The sequence below is a fragment of the Petaurus breviceps genome, unplaced genomic scaffold (assembly GCF_028583685.1).
Source record: "Petaurus breviceps papuanus isolate PSGF00001 unplaced genomic scaffold, PetGlider_PUasm1.0 490, whole genome shotgun sequence".
NCBI classification, from domain to species: Eukaryota; Metazoa; Chordata; class Mammalia; order Diprotodontia; family Petauridae; genus Petaurus; species Petaurus breviceps.
In genome coordinates, this window is record NW_027186352.1 from 13,419,131 (window position 1) to 13,438,186 (window position 19,056).

The following is a 19,056-nucleotide window of genomic DNA, read 5'->3' on the forward strand; positions in this document are numbered from 1 at the left end:
CAACCTTAAAGGTCTTAAAGAAACATAGTTCTTGGGTCCAGTGACCTGAGTGGAACATGGCCCAGCATTCAAAGACAGTGTGGCCAACAGCAGACAAAGGGCCTCTCCCCAAATCGTTCCGAACCCAGAGGCCTCTTCTGCTGACCAGATATAGCACAAGGAACCACAGCTGCATGGACCCACTGATTTCCTGGGCTTGGTTGGCCCAGTTCTTTGGTCTCCCCATCCACATTGCCTTTATCCTTCCATAACTGGTTGGATCATGAACTCTAATCAATTTGTATTGGCTAATTTGGAGTCATTTCTTGGTTTTTGGAGGGTTGTTATTTTTATTTTTATTTTTTTTTGCTATTCAAAAATTCTAGTTCCAATTAATGTAAAATATCTAATTATAATAATTTGATTACTTGGAAAGTTATTACAATACATACCAGGACAGGCCACGCCTAGGGAAACATAAACACAATTAACAAACACGTTTTCAACCCCCATTGGAATCATCTCAGAGTCATTTTGAGGCCGCGGAGAGCTCATTGGGAACTTCTCCTACGTATCTGGCACATACAACCACATCTGAAAGGCTAATTGCTCTCCTTGCTATTGGACTAGATGCATCAAGTTGTAGGTTGGGAAGACCTGACCAGGAGGGGATTTTGTGCCCCCAGGGGTTCCTGTATGTCTGACAACTATGGCAGCCCATGGTAAATGGCCCAGTTTCATCCCAATGGAGGAGCTGAGGTAGGTGGTTTCTAAACCCTGACTTGGGGGAAGTAGGTGTGGGTACATTCTGACCAGGCATCCTGGATTCCCTCAGAAGTCCTAGGAACAGCATAAAAATGATGGCTCCATGTTGGAAGCTCACAGCCCCCTCCCCAGGCTCTGACTCTGATTGCAATCCTTCACTCCAGCTGCTGGTTACAATTCGACTCTCATGTCTCTTCAGATTCTCATAACTTTCCCCTCGGGCAGGTATTACGGGTCTGGTTATGGTTGTACCATTTTCCAGGAGACTGAAGCTCAGAGAGATTATGGGGCTTGTGACTATTTGGGGGAAGGATTTGACCCAGATCCTCCTTCTGACTTTTCCCACCATGCCAGTGCTAATGGACCAGGTAGACAAATTGCTTTTTCCCATGGCTCCACAGCCGCGGGGGCTGCTAATTCCTCATCATTCTTTTTATATCAAGTCACAGTTTTTCAAGACTGAAAGTCCTCCCTCTGCACTGATAACAGGAGACCCCCAAATGTCCCTTCCTCTTTTTCTCCTGAAGTATCTCCTATGCTTGCTGGTCATGTACAAGTTGCGCCCCTTCGTGGCAGATGCAGAGATATTTCAGGAAGGCAAGTCTGAGTGAGGCCCTGGGCCCCCACCTAGCTACTCTCCAGTTCAGACTGACTTTCTCCTGGCAACCACTGGGTCTTCTGCTCCAGGAATGGGGCCAGGAATGGAGTGTCTGCCACAGGTCAGCTGGTGGTAGAAGGAAACTATCTTATGGACAATAGAATGACCTGGACCCTGGTGTGTTTCCAAGGGCCTGACCAGGTGGCTTTGTACAAGGACTTAAGTTTCCTCTGTCCGAGGCTCATGCAGCTAGCTTTACATGTACCTTCAGAGTGAGAGTTTCATCTGCCATATTGTCTTCAATATACATACACACATACATTCATATATGTGCATGGCATGTATATATTTGTCAGATAGATAGACAAATAGATAGATGGGATAGACAGATGGGATAGATAGATGATAGATAGATAGATAGATAGATAGATAGATAGATAGATAGATAGATAGATAGATAGATGATAGATAGATGGATAGATAGATGGATGGATGGATGGATGGATGGATGTTTCTTTGCATGTGTGTAAGAGATTCCAGGGTCCCAGGAAGTAGCCAAACGGTCATACTCAGCCTTTGTGGGCAGCATCCACAGGAGTAGTCCCAAGCCCCCATCTAGGCTGAGGCTCACCCAGCCTCTCCAACCTTGATGGGCAGCTCTGCCAGGAGACAATGCCCCCAGTGGCCCCTCAGCCTTTTGGACAGGCAGTCGGGGTGCGCATAACAAAGCGGCACAAGGAAAACTGCCTAAAACCTTCTCTTCTGGGTACAGAGGGCAGAATGTGCTTCATCTTCAGCTCATGGTTATTATAACTTTGAATTAAATACCTAGAGGAAGACAGCAGGATATGTTGGCAGCTCAATATGGCAGGAAGAGCCCAGGACTGGGGGCTGAAGACCTGAGTTCGAGTCTGATTCTCTAGCCACATGCCACTGGGCCTCAGGCCCTTCCTCTGTCCAGCAAGATGTTCCCTGCCAGCCCTCGGTCCTGTGATCTTGCACCCAACCAAGTTCAAAGCTTGGAATATTGTGGTAAAACAAGTCAGACTGACCCTAACCAAGACCTTTTTCTGCCCCACAACGTTTTCAGCTCAACCAAGAACATTTCACAGGGCTTCTGTAGGCTTGGAAGAAAAGGATTCCCCTCTTCACTCCCACCCCGCCCCCATGATGAGAAATAGTGTGAAAGAAGAAATCCTACCATCCAGCAGTGTGTCAAAGTGCATCACTTGAAGAAACTCCTTCTCTCGCATAAAGCCTTTGAGGGGGGTGGCCCAGCCTTCACTCAGCACCTGGACCCACTGCAAATCCAGCTGCAAAACCGAAGGAGGTGGGTGAATGGGGGCAGAGGGGGCAGGTCTGTCCTTGGGGCAGCCCCTCACCCTAGCTATTGCAAGGCTCCTTCCTGGTCCCAGTGGGCTCTGAGCTGACCTACCCTAGAGGCCCAATCTTAGGATATACTCATTCCCATGATCTTTCTAAGGAGCATGGTGACAGAGGGTTGGGATTATTCCTCATCTCAGCCTCCTCTGATCCCTGGCCGATGATGACAGAGCTCAGAGACCTCCTGTTCTAGGTGTTCTGACCTAAATAGGTGGGCAATCAACACCATTTCAATGTGAAGCTGCTACCACCTGGGGGGATGGGGAATCCCCTGTCTGGATGCTTCCTTTCCTCCCCCAAGAGACCGGGGCTGTTTGAATAGGCAGAAAATAGAGCCTGCGAATGCAGGGGCTGAGCTTCACATGTCTGTTGTTACCATGAGTCTCTCTCTCTCTCCCTCTCCCTCTCTCTCTCTCTCTCTCTCTCTCTTTCTCTCTTCCCCTCTCTCTCTCTCCCCTGTCTCTCTCTCTCTCTCTCTCTCTCTCTGTCTCTGCATATCTCTCTCTCACACACACACACACACACACACACACACACATACATACTCTCTCTTTTGTCAATGGGAGTATGACTACACTGTCAGCATTATGAGGGCAGGAGCCTGTCTTCCCTGAACTTTGCCTCTGCCCTAGCTCTGCTCATGGTTGGTCATGGTTCAACAAATGTTTAGTGAATGAATGAATCAAGGAAGGAAGGAAGGAAGGAAGAAAGGAAGGAAGGAAGGAAGGAAGGAAGGAAGGAAGGAAGGAAGGAAGGAAGGAAGGAAGGAAGGAAGGAAGGAAGGAAGGAACAGAACGAGTCTTTGCCATGAGGCAGAAGCAGCCTGAGGTCAGGGTGCTGGCAGGAAACAGGGAGGAGCATGAGCTAAGAGAGAGAGAGGCTAGGAGAAGAGAAGTAAAAGATGTCTGCCCCAGTCGCTTGCTCATTCTGGGACCCTGGGAGAATCTTGCTTTGGTGGGAAGAGCAAGCAATTGGAAATCTAAGGACCTGGAATCCAACCCCTCATTTGTCATTTATTAGGAGGGGTGACCCTGCACAGGTCACTTCACTTCCATTGGCCTCAGTTTCCCCATCTGTCAAGTGAGGGAGCTGAACCACATGGCCTCTGAGGTTCCTGTCAGCTCCAGCTCAGCAGTCCTAGGCTTGATCTCTGAGGCCTCTTCCAGTCTGAGCACTAAAATTCTTGCCTGATACATAGTGGATGCTTAATAAATGCTCATTGAGGGGCAGCTAGGTGGTGCAGTGAATAGAGCACCAGCCCTGGAGTCAGGAGGTCCTGAGTTCAAATCCAGCCTCAGACACAACACAAAAACTAGCCTTGTGACCCTGGGCAATTCACTTAACCCCAAATGCCCTACCTTTCCCCCTCCAAAAAGCAAAATAAATAAATAAATTCTCGTTGAGCTACTGTTCCAACCAGATCAGAAGTTCCAGGAGAGCAGTCAGACAGAAGGGGGCTGGGCTCAGAAGCCTGAGGCACCTCCGAGATGGGACACTGCAGGGAAGCTTCAGACTCTCCCCCGCCCCCACGCCCTCCTCCGGATAGGGACAAGCCAGTGCCATCACCTTGGTGATGAGCAGGGACGGCAGCTTCTCCGCTTCAGCCCGGGCCTCGTCCAGCTGATTTTCTGGCACGAAGAGCTCGTGGATGCCTTTTGTCGCCGAGGGCGGCACGATGGTCTGAGGCCAAAGTGAGAAACGGGCGGTCTTAGAAGGCCGGGCGCCGCGGAGCCCAGGCACTCCCTCCCTCCCCCAGCTCGCTCCCCCCAGCTCGCCCCCACCCACCTGCTCCTGCAGCAGGTCCACCACCTGCTGTACACAGTCGCTCACAGACGACAGGTTGGTCTTCACCACCAGCTCCGGGGTTTCTGGCTTTTCATATTCGGAGTCGATCCCCGTAAACCCTGCAAAGCAGGACCGAGGACAGTGGCTTTCACCGGGACATGATAATTTGTTAATCGAAGGCGAAGCCCCTGCCCGGGGACACGGACTAGAAGTAGGTGCCAACGGCGCTTCTTGATCTCCAGTTAAGACACGTGGGATGAGTGAGATGGCGTCTGCGCCCGCCTCCCTCCCGCTACCCAAGCAGCACACAAGCTCCTGCGGCAGACCCCAGAGTGGTACAGTGGGAAGTCTTGGTCTTGGAGGCAGCAAAACCTGAGCTCAAACTTGGCCTCACTTAACCACTGCCTACTTGTAGGGGGCGCCGTCGAGGGTTAGCTCTGAGGGGTCTGCCATGGGCACGAACCCAGGCCAAGGACCCCCTTGAGCCTGTTTCCACCCACTTGGACCCAGTAGCCCAGAATGTTGCCCCCCCCCCCTCCCCAAGGGAGGCTTGGAACATTCTGACTGTCCCTGAAACCCTGGCTGCTTGAGCAACACAGATGAAGTGGCCACACATGAGACAAGAAAGCCAGGAAGCATCCCAAGGGAATGGCCTCTTCAAGGCTGCAAGCTGGGCCTCAAGTAGCAAACAACGTAAAGTTTCCCATGAGAAAGACGATGTCAGTGCTTTGGCTACAGAGTATAAACCTGAACCTCAGATGCTTATTTGAGATTGGCTTGGCATTCAATAAATGTATGAAGGCAACCTCTGCCTGGCCCATGGACTCATGATTCAAGCTCCCACGTTTCAGATGGTGCTGTGAGTGTGGGTCACACCTGCCTCAATTTCCTCACCTGAAAAATGGAATAAAATGATGGCGACCACCTCCAAGGTTGTTGTGATGATCAGATGAGAGCGACGCCACATGAAAATGCTAGCTATTATTGTGATCTTTTCTATTTCTCATATCTCCTGGGGGGAGGAGTATTCCACCACCCTTTTTTAGGCCCCTCATGTGTGCCAGGCCCTGTGCCAGGTGCTCTGTCTAAAGAGACAAAGTCAAAACTTTTCCCCCCAGTATGATTTTGAACTGTTTTGGTCTGGAACTGAGAGCTTAAAACCCAGGAATTCCTCCACAAAAAAACAGGAAGCACATTTTCTTTTGGAGGGTCTAGAGCTTCCTGGGTCCAGGGCACTCCCTCTGCCCTGCAGACTGGCACCCACTCTGCTGACATCAAGTCAGGTCATGTCTGGGGCTTCTGAGAGCTGAGGGGTGCCCAGATCCCTAAGAGGCAGAATCTCAATACAGCTCTCCCAGACTCCATCTCTGTTCCCCCTGACATGCTAAACATAGTGTTTAGAGTGTGGAAGCTGTCTTTCTTTCCACCTGGGAAATGGCTCTTTTCCTTCTCCCTGAGAGTCCCCAAATCTCCAAGCAGGAATGTGCCAGGGAGGCCCCCCCCCCAGCCTGGCCCCTTCTTAAAGGGTCTCTTGGTGGCCACATCAATGTCATTATCATCATTAGAAGGGACTTTGACATATGAGGAAACTGAGATAAACCTGCCATCCGAAGTGGCAAGTAACTGAGACAGAATTTGAACCCCAGACCCCTGACTTCCAATCTGTGATTACATTATAGGATCACCTATTCACAGCAGGAAGGGACCTCAGAGGTCAGATGAGGAAACTGAGGCCCAGGGAGGTGAGGTGACTTTCGTCTCTGTCTTCTTAGTGCCTAGCAGTGACTAGCTCACAGGAGGCACCCAAGGGCTGGAATTTGAATCCACTTGGTGGCTGAACTCTAGGTATGCCACCCCTTCCAAAGCATCATGATGGATTCCTGGCCACAGCTTCCGTCTTGGGAAAAGGTCATTCATCACTTCTTACCAGGAGAGGAGAAGAGGGAAGGGGACACTAGGAAAATTCCCCCAGTGAGCCATCCTACCTTTGATTTCCCCAGCCCTGGCTTTCTTGTAGAGGCCTTTTACATCTCTGCTTTCACAGATGTTCAGAGGGGCATCGACAAAGATTTCAAAGAAGGGGAGTCCTGCCGACTCGTGGATTCTACGAGCATTCTCCCGGTCCTGTAAAAAAAATAATAAAATAAAACAAAAAAACCAGAAAATTGCAGGCTTTACAGTGAAAGGCATTTAACACCACCAGGGCCAACTCTGTGGGTTTTTCTTTTGTTTGTTTTAAAGTGAAAGTCAAGTAGATAGCAACACATCTCTACTGAGCAAAGCACTGGGGGCAGGAGGGGGGGGGACGTGAATGCTATACAAAGAGGAATGGGGCAAGGTCCCTGCCCTCAAGGGGGACAAAAGTCACAGAGGAAAACTGCCCATGATGGGTTCATGAGAGAGCTCACAGACGTGCCCCAGGAGCTGGGTGACTTGTCCCTCCTGGAGGCTCAGGAGCCTGCAGCTTACTGGCTTCCACAGAACCCAACAGCCCTAAGACCTGACATGGCACCTGAAACATCTCCTTTCATCAGAGGAAGGAGAATCTGGGCTGCTTGGGACCATTTCCTTTGGAGCTTAAGCTCTCCCCAGAGCAGAGAATGCATAAGAGGAGCTTCTGGCATTGGGCACCCAGGGCCCAAAGAGGGAAAGTGGAGGAGACTGTGGGCCAAGAAGGAAACAGGAGATGAAAGGACATGGGGCCCCTCCATGGGCCTCCCAACAAGACACCTCCTCCTAGGCAGGGGCTGAGGACTCCTTTGTCACAGCTCCCGAAACTCCAGAATGCCAGTTTTTTCTGCTCCTCCTTTCCTCTGAGTGAGTGAGTTACTCAGCCAGGGGCCAGAGGTCTGAAGTGCTCAGTTCTGAAGCCTTCAGCTTCCAGGGCGTGTTGCTGCAGAGATGGCTGCTGCCTTATTTCTCTACCTTTCAGAAGTCTTCTTGTCTAGGGCCACGGGTAAGAGGGAAGGGTGCTGCCACTGACAGGAAGGGGAACGAAGGAACAAAGAGGCAGAGGTCATTGACCAGAGACTAGGGAGAGAAGGGAAGACATCTGATTTCTGACCCTCCAGCTGCTGGCATTCTTTCCACCAAACTCGTATTGACTCATCTGCGGAATATGGTAGCTGCCCAAGGAGAATATAAATTCTTTCAGGGCAGAGAATATAATAAAACCAGAGGTCAACAGCCAGAAGATATCCTAGAAGGTATTCTTGCCTATTTTCCCCAGTGCCTTGAAAACGATGGGCCTTCCCTAGATGATGGTGGGACTGGATGGCCGCCACCCTGCTGGCTCTTGGCAGACAGCCCACTTCCCACCTGCGAGCCTTTGTCTGAAATGCACTCCTGCCTGAATTCCCCCACTAGGAATCTCTAGTTTCCTCCAAAGCACAGCTTTGGGGCTGCCTCTTACACAAGACTTCTTATTACTCTCACTTCCTCTTGAGATAATTTTATTACTTTGCATTTATTTCTATCTAGGCACTTGTATCTTCCCAGTAGAAGGTGAGTTCCTTGAGAGCACAAATCCTGTTCTGAGTTTTTGCATCCTTAGCAAAGACAGAGAGTGTTGCACATAGTAGGCACCATGTCTATTGTCATCAAATGGGTCCATTGCAATGAATCACAAGCCAATTCACCTTTGCAAATGGAGAGATGAAGCTGGTGATACAAACGAGCCCGGCGTCCGCAAAGAGTTTGGCCACCTCGGCAATGCGGCGGATGTTTTCTTCCCGGTCCCCGGCGGAGAAGCCAAGGTTTTTGTTGAGACCGTGACGCACGTTGTCCCCATCCAGCGAGTAGCAAGGGATGGCGTGGGACACCAGGTATTCTTCTAGGGCAAAGCTGATGGTTGTTTTTCCAGCACCGGAGAGACCTGTTGGGGAGCAGAGGCAGGTTAGCAGGAAGCACCTCCTGAGTGCAAGAAGATGGGACTCTGTAACCATCATTAGCTAGCCAAAGCAAGCTCATCGGACAGCTAGCTAGTCCCACTTCACCCCAGAGCACCTGGCACCTTCATACGAACTCTAAGCACCCCCACAGAACAGGAATGCACCAAGACCCCTGATGCCCAGGATCCCAAGACTCCCCGAACCTTGCCCTCACCAGGGCCTGGCACGGCACACTGGGGATGCTTAGGAAATTCCTGCTGGTTGGTTGATTAAATTGCTGAATCTAGGTCACCTTTTCCTTTAGAGATGAGGGAACTGGGGATCGCACAGGTAATGAATGAGGCATAGGCAGCACAGGATCTGAGCCAGGCTCCTCTTTTGCCCACACCAGGGAGCTCAGGAAGGAGCTGCTGGTCCAAAGGCAGGTTAGAACCAGGCTGAGAAAGATCTTAAATGCCAGACTGAGAAGCTAGCGAGATGACTCCGTAGTGCATAGAGCGCTGGGTGTGGGGCCAGGAAGATGAGGCTTCCTGAGTTCAAACTCAGCTTCAGACATTTACTAGCTGTGTGATCCTAGACAAGTCACTTAACCCTGTTTGCCTCAGTTTCCTTATCTATAAAATGAGCTGGAAAAGGAAGTGGCAAACCACTCCAGTAGCTTTTCTAAGAAAGCCCCAAATGAGGCCATGAAGAGTCGGACAGGAATGAAACAAGTCAACAACCACAACAAGCAAATGGGAACCAGTGCAGCTTTTGGAGCGATGGGGTTTTAGGTGCGCCTCTGAATAGCCACAAATCCCATTTCCAGATACACTTGAAGCACTTTCCTCAGTAGCATCACCTGTAAGCCAGAACCACCATCACTGTGGGAAAAAGAGGGCACTGGGAGAGGAGGGGCCATAGAGCAGCCCCGTGTAGGGGAGGACTGGGTGAAGAAATGCCAGAACAGGGGAAGAAGGAGGATAGGTTCCCACCTGTCTGCTCTACAATTGCCTTGAGGTTTGTAGCTGCATGCCAGACAGGGCTGCTAAGTAGATTACATAATAACTTAAATTGGAAGGTTTTTACATATTGACTTGGGCCCACTTGATAAGCTAGATAAAAACATGAGCTCCAGACTCTACTTTGCACGAGGGAACTCATATCCCTGGGACCCCAAAGAAGCTCTTCCTTCCTTAGACCCATTGTGTTCGGGCATTTCAGTCATGTCTGATGATTTGCCATTTCCTTCAACTCATTTTGCAGATAAGGCAATTGAGACAAACAGGGTTAAGTGACTTGCTCAGGGTCACACAGCCAGTGTCAGAGGCCAAATTTAAACTCAGGTCTTCTTGACTCCAAGCCTTGACTTATCCACTGTGCCATCCAGCTATTCCCTTAGACCCATTACATCATGGTAAAGGGAACCATAGAAGTCCTGGGTTCAAGTTTTGGCTGTGCCAAAACCCAGCTATATGAGCTCAGGAAGGTACATTTCTTCTCTGGGCTTCACTTTCCTCGGAAGCTAAACTTCAGGATCACAAGCGTCTTTTTTAGCTCTAACATTCAGAGATTCTCTGAAACACCTAAAACAGAGGGTATGAGCAGCAGCTGACCACCACCTGGCCATCATTATATTCCAGCTTCCCAGAAGAAAGGAAACTCTGTGAGGGCAGGCACTATTTTCTTATCTTTGCAATCTCCAGTGCTTGGCACAATGCCTTGGCACACAGCAGTCAATCCAGTTCAATTCAATAAGCATTTAAATGCCTACTATGTGCCAGGCACTGGGGAAACAAGGAGAAATATGAAACCATCTCTACATTCCAGGGGTTTCTACTCACAGCCCTGGATTTGAATCCTGGCCCTGTGGCTGACCACTTGTATCGCTTAATAAACGTTTGTTGAACTGAACTAAGGAATGTGATATCCCTACATACAAGGAGAGAGAACTGGGTGAAATGTAAGCCATTGGTACATTTCTTGTGTGTACATCATTTCATCCCAAGAGTAACATACATTTACATCTTTGATATGAATGTCTTTCCGACTGCTTGGTGCAATGTAACAGCAGTTAGACCATCAAAAAAATGAGTGAAAGAGTACCCCCTGGGCATCCCAGGGAACGGACTGGATTCCGGATCAGCAGGGCAGCAAAGAAGGCCAAATAGCATCTCTTTGGACCCCTTGGCATGCCTCAAGAGAAACAGAGAGTCTCCTCGAAAACTCGCCCGGAGGAGCACCCACCACCTCCCCAGGCAGCCATTCCTCTTTGGGACAAGTTGATTCTTCTCTAAATCAAGCCTAAATGTGTCTCTTGGCAGGTTTTCTCCATTGTCATTGTTCTCCCCTCAGAAGCCAAATGGCTGAGTCTGGGCTGACAAAGGCCCCCACCCCCCCCCCCCCCCCCCCGAGTTAGAACGGAGTTTATCTGAGCTGTCTTCAGGCATCCCAACTGCATCAGACAAATGGCTTCACCAATGTCCAATGACAAGACTGGCTGGCTTACCTGTTAACCACACTGTACAGCCTCGAAATCCTCCTCTGGTCCCAACAACCTGGCCTCTCTTATTCCTGCTCACGTGGTGAGCTTGGTAGACCACATTTGTGGATTTCTGTTGGACGTCCTGCAAGATGAAACATCACCACAGAAAAACATAATACAATCAAAATTCAGTGATGGGCTTTGGTGATGTCTCCACCCTGTACTGACTGACTGATCTACAGCTGAAGTGAGATATATCCCTAACTCCCTTTGTAAGGGAAGAGATGTCTTGGAGAATGCAATCCTAAGCAGTCCCAGGTGTCTTGGGTGCCATGATGCCATCTGCATGTCTGGGGTTTGTTTGCCTAACCCATGATGGGCACTGGGGGCTATTTATTCCCTCTGTGTGTATTATTCAAGTCACATCACTTTACAAAATCTGGAGAGGGTGAAATGAGAAAGAGCTGCTGAGGTTTGGCAGCTCTCAGCAGAGAGCTAAGATGTGGTCCTTTGGAGAAGGACTCACCATTGTCTTGAGCGCAGCTGGAAGAACCAAACTGAGCTGCAGCTAAGGTCACCCTAAGTAAAGGATGTGTCAGTGACAGGGTCCTAGGCAAGAGCCAGACAAGGAGGATTCTGAGATGTGGGGGAAAGGTGTTTCTCACCACATTGAGGCTTGTAAATAACCCCCAAAAAGCAAAAGAAGTCAGGTGAGTCGCTGTAAACAATCTTGGTTCCAGGGAATGAGAGAGGACACGTGCATCTCTCCTTTTGTCAGAGACGTGTGGGCCATAAGATCAGGGCACTGCATGTACAGTGATAGCCTAAGCTTTGTCAGTCAGTCTGCTTAACTGTTTTTCTTGGTTAGTGTGGAGGGTTCAATGAGGGCACGGGGAAGTAGGGGGAAATATCAGGAGATGGGACAGTATTAAAATAAAAACCAAAAAGCATTCTGAAAAAAAGAGAGGGAAAAAAGGAAGGAAGGAAGGATCTCCCTGCGACCCTTTGTACTCTGGATAGAATACTGTCATTCCTAAAGGAGATCTAGATCAGTGGTGTCAAACTCAAATAGAAATAGGGCCATGAAATCATACACAAGGATTCCCATGGGAAGCATATTGACTTAGAAAACTGCAAATTCACAGTATCTCTGTTACATTTTTCACCTAACCCTGGGATCCCCAGCTCACAAGCTTATCTTGCCTAGCTCCAGGCCTCCACCTCACTTCCCAGTTCTTCCCACATCATGCCGCCATGTTGTATACTTGGCACCGTCTAGTCCCCCGGACCTCCCTGCCCACATGTTGTCTCCAGCATGAGAATATAAGCACCTCAAGGGCAGGAACTGTCTTACTTATAACAGTGTCTCCAGTGTGTCACACAGTGCCTGGCATACAGTAAGTACTTAATAAATGCTCGATCATCTCTCTATATGTCTTCTGTCTTTTTCTCTCTCAATCATCTCTCTGTCCTTCTATCTGTTAATCTTTCTACCTTCCTAATTACTCAAACATCTTCCATGGCTTCCAGTTCCCTTTAGGATGAAATGGGAACCCCTTGGCCTGGAATCTGAAGCCTTCTGCCGTCGCTCTCATTTCCAGGATGATTTCATCTCATTCCCTTTCAGGCACTTTCTGTCTTGGCAAACACACCTGTTCACCTGTACATTCTGTCTTCCCTTAGGGCTCTGGACAGGCTGAGCCTCATGCCTGGAACGCAACCTTCTCCTCACCTGCTCCTCTGGGGGGCCAGGCCCTATGAGAAGCTTCTCCTCATCTCACTAGTGGGTTCTCCTGCCCGAAGTGACTTTGGATTTACTTCTGTGCAGGCTTTCAGAGGGCAGAGACCACTCCGTTTTAGTATCCCTGGTGCAAACTGGGGGCCTAGCTCATGGTCGAAAACTAATCTGTGTTTATAGAACTGCACTGAACACTAGCTGACCTACACGGGGGCAGGAAGCTTGGCAAAGTGTTTTTCATCCATTCCCTAAATTCCCACCCAGCCCTCAGACAGCTGGTCTCACCACAAGCCTATGGTGCAAGGACTGGAGACTAGAGTCGCCATTTTGGTCTGAGGGCCAGATTTGGGGTGTCTCTAGGGCAGGGAACTCCCAGTTCAGGCACTTCCTCTCCCAATGCAGATCTGCACCCACCCTCAATCAGGTGACTTGCCAGGGTCATCCTGACTCTGAGGTTCATTTTCATACATTTTGGCCTCCCAGGATCCATATTTTGTGGAAGACTGTGGAGACTGGGTGCCCTACCTGGGTCACACAGCTAGTCAGGGTCAACTAGAAGGTAGATTTCAATGGGGTTCTAGGTCCAAAGTGCTTCCCATTACCCTGTGATGCCTCTCAGTCATCAAAGGGAATCAACGTGGAGAGTCCCGAAGATATTCCCTGAAGGTTCAGTGAAGGCAGCAGTGACATCAAGACTCATCAGAGTCCGTCTAACCTAGGACTGTCCCTGCCAGCGCAGCCTCACTTCCATCTCTCAGCACTGAACTTTAGATGTGGCCAATCTAGGCCTCCCTTCTCCTTAGGTGCATCCTGGGATCTTAGGCCAAGGTTGGCCAGTTTTGGCGCTGTTTAATCTTTGATAATACCTTCTCTGGACTATGGCTCTTTCTAGTTAATGACTGCAAGGCACACATTTCCCAGCCTTTCTGCTATACACCCATCAGTGCCCCCTCCCCCATCTTGGAGGGGCTCCTTCCCTCTTTCCTTTCCTCCCCCCTGCTCCCCATGGAAGGAGCTGGGGTGTCAGCATACATGCCCTCACATGACCCCTGCCTGAGACCTCCCCAGGGTCCTGGACTTCACAGAGAACCAGAAATGCAAAGATTGTCCACAATTTTCATGGAGAAAAGCTTTCTAAGGATTTACTGATGCAGCCTAGTATGACAGAAGACAGCTGGATTCCAAGTTTGAGGTCCTGGGTTTGGATCTCAGCTATGCCCCCTTCTTGCCTGTGTGACCTTGGGCTAGTCACCTATCTTTGGGGTACTTTCAGCTCTGAATCTATGACCCTCTGACTTGGACAGCTGTGTTTGAATCCTACCTCCCTGTGTGATCTTGGGAAGTCACTTTTCCTCTCTGGGACTCAGTTTCTGCATCTGTAAAAACTGTGGGTTGGATTAGTTAACATCTAAAGTCCATTCCCAATCTCTTACTGTGCCTGAGTCCGTATGTTCCAGAGGGGTAGGCTCTGGGCTTGGCCACATTTGGGGTTCCCTAGGCTTCTGGGAAGGAGTTCCCATCACAAGAAGAGAGCCTGGCCTCCCAGAAGCTTCTCTGCACACCCACTCACCCAAGGCTTACAGTTACAATTCTCCCTCTCTTTTGCTCCTTACCCATGCCTCTCCAGAGGAGGGGCATTTCATGCTCAATATTGCTCCTGGCAAGGACCGAGGAAGGAGCTGTTCCGGTGAAGGTAAAGGTCTCCACATCAGGGGCTGCCCAGGGCAGATGCAGGCAGGAGGGGCCTGCCCCAGGCCTAAAGGACAGGCTGGCCCCTGGCTTCCTCAAAGCCAGACATTGCTTCCTCCCCACTGATTCATCAGCTGCAGCAAGAGACCCAGGATAAGCCACGTCTCTGCTTACCTTCTGCAGGTTGAGTTTTTGCTAACTGGCTTTTATTCATGTTCTGGGCTTTTTATCCCCCTGAAAAGAGCCTAACCAAGGCCTATTTGTGTTTTAGAAAGGTATCCAGGAGGAGTTGGGCTGAAGTCCTATCTCTGACACATGCCGACTCTGTGACCCTGGGTGTCACCTTCTCACGGCTCTAGGCAACTCTAGGACAGGAATGGGAAACCTGTGGCCCTGAGGTCACAGGTGGCCCTCTAGGTCCTCAAGTGCAGCCCTTTGACTGAGTCCAAGTTTTACAGAACAAATTCTTTTATTCTGTGAAGTTTGGATTCAGTCAAAGGGTCACAATTGAGGACCTAGAAGGCCACATGTAGCCTCAAGTCCCACCCCTGCTCTAGGACTATGATTACAGAGAAGGGGCCTGTCTTCCTCACAAGAAGGCATCTCTTCATCTCGGACTTCCCCAGACCAAAGAAATGCTAGTCTTGTCCTTTCCCCTGCACTCGGGTGACCCCTTGTACTTGGGGTTGGCCTTGCAATCATTGAGATGGGCCTGATGTTTCTGTTGGAGCCACAGGATGGAAGGCCCTGATGGTGCTAGATGGCTGTGGAGCAGAGATGAGAGGAGAACAGGCAGTAGACCCCAGCCCCAGGCCCCCTCTCCCTTCTGTCCCCTCCCTCCTTCAGTGGCCCTCAGGTAGAAATGGCCATTCTCTGGCTCCTTGTAGTTATAGACTGGCTTTCACACAGATGGCTAGGATCAGTGCTTTCTGGAACTGAATAAAAGCAATGGGGTGTCAGGCCATCCTCTGGAGGCTCGTTTGCAGAGACCATCCTTAGGACAAGGGGGTAGGAAGGACTTTGTCCCACATGGTCTGGATTATAATTATTAATCATTATTATCCTGGAGCTACCCAAAGGACAAGGGGAAGGCCAGAGCACGCTGGGCAGACCCTCCCTGGGGCTCTCATGAGATCCGGATGGAGGCTTTGATGGGTCCAGCCAGAGGCGGTAGAGGGGCTGCCTACCCACGGATGCCGCAGAGATGGTGATCTCTTCAGCAGTTACATAAACCCAGGCTGCCCCGGAGAAGAAGGAGGAGGGGATCGCTCGGGTCAGCTTCTTTTCTTTGTTTTCACTCTTTTTCTTTCCTTTTTTAGGCAAACTATTTGGTTACTCATATAGGGCCAGCTGGGCCACAAAAACAAGCTGATCTCTGCACACTGTCCAGTCTGACAAGGATCCTGGTCGCCAGAAACATTCTGTTTCTTGCTGAAGCCTCACCCTCAGGGTGCACATCCTGTTGTGAACACAGTGGAACAGAAAGGTCAGCAGACAGATGCTGTTTCCCAATGGAGGATCAGACTCTGTCTATGAAAGCCTCACAGCCTCCCTTATCTGCCTATGGCCTTACAGCTGTAATGGGAACCACACTGCTTACCCAGGATAACGACATTAGAATTATGTATTGGGCACAGGGTATGTGCAGAGCATTGTGTGTGCTGAGGGCTGGAGACAGCAAAAACCGGTCCCTTCCCTCAAGGAGCTCACATTCTAATGGGGGAAAGACAGAGCTTGGCCACAGCTAGAGAGAGAGAGAGCCTGCACAGCATGAATGGAAGGGAGCTGTAGGGGCAGTGGAGGGAGGAGGAAGGAGCCTTCTGCATAGGGTGGATTGGGGTGGAGTCTTCATGGAAGGTGAGAGACAGAGGTGAGGAAGGAGGGCACTCCAGGAATGTGGGATGAAGAGGGGAAAGGCACAGAGATGGGAAATGGAGAGGCATGTGCAGTAGACAGCCAGGAGAGCAGGGTAGCTAGTTCGGAAGAAGTGTGGAGGGAAACTGAGGGTGAGAAGAGCCCCAAAGGAGGGAGAAGGATAGAAACCACTAAGTTTGGCAAGGGGATTGAGAAAAAATTGAGAGCTGTGAGGTGGCACCTTGGGCAGCTGATGCCCGGGAATTCTTCCTTGGCCTCTCTCCATTTGCATTTATCAAAGCCCAGTTTTTCTGGGGACAGCAGTTACTTTGTGGTGTCCTGGGATCTCCCTGCTTCACCTCAAGTAAATGAGGGGGCATTATGGGATCTGTGCAGTTTATTACACGGGCATTATTGCAGGAACAGAGGGGCACAGGGGGAACCCTATGGAGAGGCAACTGTCTCTTAGGAGGCCGGAGCCACAGCCACTGGGGACCCAGAAGAGAGAGTTCTTGGCATTTTCAAATGCTTCAACATCTGAAACAGACATGGCTTTCTTAATGGGAATGACATGTATTACCATTGGCTTTACCGCCTCTGACTGGCCACTGAAGCCCCCTAGATGTGCCACAGACAGCAGCTGAGCTCAGCGGCTTCATGGGCCAGATCAGCTCTCCACGAACAACACTACTCTGAAACTCTGGGAACATTTATCTATTGTCGATCCATCTGTCGACCAACTGACTTATCTGTTGATGGATCTATCAATCTATTGAGCTAGTGATCTATTTCTACTGTCTATCATTCCTTCAGCAATCTGTCATCTATCCTCGATCATTCTGTTTATCTTTCAGTCCGTCCATTTGTCTGTCTCTGTTTATCTATCCGTCCATCTGTCTGTCAGTCTGCCAATCTATGCCAACATTTAAGCATTAAGCACTGCAAAGCTGCTCCATCTTCAGTCCACACTTTAGCTCCTCCCTTGCCCCTTTCAGAACATGCCTCTCAGTCTGGCTGCCAACGCTGCTGCTTGAGGACCCACCCTGGGTTAGCCCAACACAATGTCCTGTTGTGAAGACTTGCCCCACAAATCCCTTTTGCAAACTCCATTTAATCCTTTGAGCTCTCACAAATCACATCCCAGATGTCCCAAGCTGGTGATGAGTCTTGCTCTCTAGGGTCCTAAACCTGAAGCCAAGAGATCTCTCTCCCTCCCCCAGACTGCGCAGTGGCTGGAAGCTCCCTCCTCTGCCCCAAATGCTCTACTCTCCTGTTCCCTCTGCTGACCCACTTCTCTGCTCTTAAATGAGAAGTAGGAGGTGTGCTCAGGTCTCCTCTATGCCCTCGAGTTCCCCAGGAGGCCTGAGACACAGTTTAGCACTCTGGACTGTTCTCAGGCCAGCAGATGCTGGAGGAAGATAAACATTTTTTCCCACAAGATTAGATGAACCAAAGGGACTCCCTCCCACCAAGAAAATGCCCAATTCTCAGTGGGCTTGGGATTTAATCTTGCCAAGGGATGATGATGCATCTAGAGTAGCAAGACAACCTGAGAAAAGGCAGAAAACCCGTTCCAAACCACAGAAACACTCAAGACATTTTGAGAACAAATTTGGAAAGGGCATGGACATACTTGGCAGTGATCTCGATGCAGCTGGTGATTCTAACCCAAACCCTAAGGGGAAAAGAGTCCTCATTTTTCTTCAAAGAAAATGATGTGTGTGTGGCAAGGACGTTATGACACCTGCACACTCATTATGGGCCAGGAGGGCAGGCCCCTCCCCTCCCCTCCCAGCCACTTAACTCTCCCACCTCTAACAGCAGATCCTCTTGGAAAAACAATAAATGTTTATTCATTTTTATTAACATCTCTGTCACTGCTCAAAGGAAGATCAACCTCTGAAAAGAACTATTCCTCATAAAAAAGAACAGGGAAGAAAAAGTTACCCAGAAAAATCAGCCACCATGCCTGAGGACATCCGCAGTCTGCACCTGTATTCCACCACCCCAATTCTGCTAGGTTTTCTGACTGGTACAATTTGGGGGGGGGCAGCTAGGTGACACAGTGAATAGAGCACTGGCCCTGGAGTCAGGAGGACCTGAGTTCACATCCGGCCTCAGGCATTTGATATACTTACTAGCCATGTGACCTTGGGCAAGTCACTTAACCCCAAATGCCCTGCCTTCCCCCCTCCAAAAAGACAAAAAACTATAACAATTTGGAGTGGGAGTTGCGGGCAGGAAGGGATTCTCCAAGGCAGTTCTTGAGGATGAGAGACAGAGACAGAGAGGAGAAGAGGAGGAAGAGGAGGAGGAGGAGGAGGAAGAAGCAAAGGGGGAGAGTTTTTGTCTCAAAAAAAGCCATGGTGTCCATCAGGTTCTACATCTTAGGACTCCTCCCAGCTTCTGGGCCTGCAGGCATGGATCAGCTATTTGAGATCAGGTTAGGCTTGGTTTCTGGAGGCCAGTGACATTCTTTTCTCACGATGAGGCCAGAGGCGCTCCCTGGTGGGGCTCACTACAGGAAAAGCATACCTCAGAGCCTGGGTTATAAAATGGTGCTCTGAGTGGGTTTGGGGGGTGGGAGTCAGAGAGTCAGGGGAGTGGAGCAGTCTTATTCTCTGTACCCTGGGATAGGATTCAATTTGATTAAATAGGTGAAGAGGCAGCAGTGACACTCAGTGAAACCCCTTTTAGGACCCTGAAATCTGCCACTCCTTTCTGTAAAGTTGCCTTCAGGGTGCAGTATGAGGAGAAAGCAGCTCCTGGGTGGAGGCAGCTGGCTCCTCCATCATCTCCCACCAGCCTCAGCTTTTTCTTCTTCTTTCTTTCTCCTTCTTCTCCTTCTCCTTCTCCTTCTCCTTCTTCCTTCCTTCCTTCCTTCCTTCCTTCCTTCCTTCCTTCCTTCCTT

General features: G+C 49.9%; 1 protein-coding gene across 2 annotated transcripts in view; it reads right to left on the reverse strand.

The window, feature by feature from the left end:
- Positions 1–19,056, reverse strand: part of PAPSS2 (3'-phosphoadenosine 5'-phosphosulfate synthase 2) — a 74,580-nt gene that overhangs the window by 13,053 nt on the left and 42,471 nt on the right. Inside the window, exons 2-8 of one of the 2 annotated variants that reach the window (XM_069101795.1) lie at positions 10,889–11,006; positions 8,149–8,384; positions 6,496–6,634; positions 4,511–4,629; positions 4,292–4,405; positions 2,544–2,655; positions 432–446 (exon numbers count right to left, since the gene is read on the reverse strand). In XM_069101795.1, coding sequence (XP_068957896.1) covers positions 432–446; positions 2,544–2,655; positions 4,292–4,405; positions 4,511–4,629; positions 6,496–6,634; positions 8,149–8,384; positions 10,889–11,006 — 853 coding nt within the window. The remainder of the gene's footprint in view (positions 1–431; positions 447–2,543; positions 2,656–4,291; positions 4,406–4,510; positions 4,630–6,495; positions 6,635–8,148; positions 8,385–10,888; positions 11,007–19,056) is intronic. The other variant, XM_069101796.1, reaches the window with a different exon arrangement.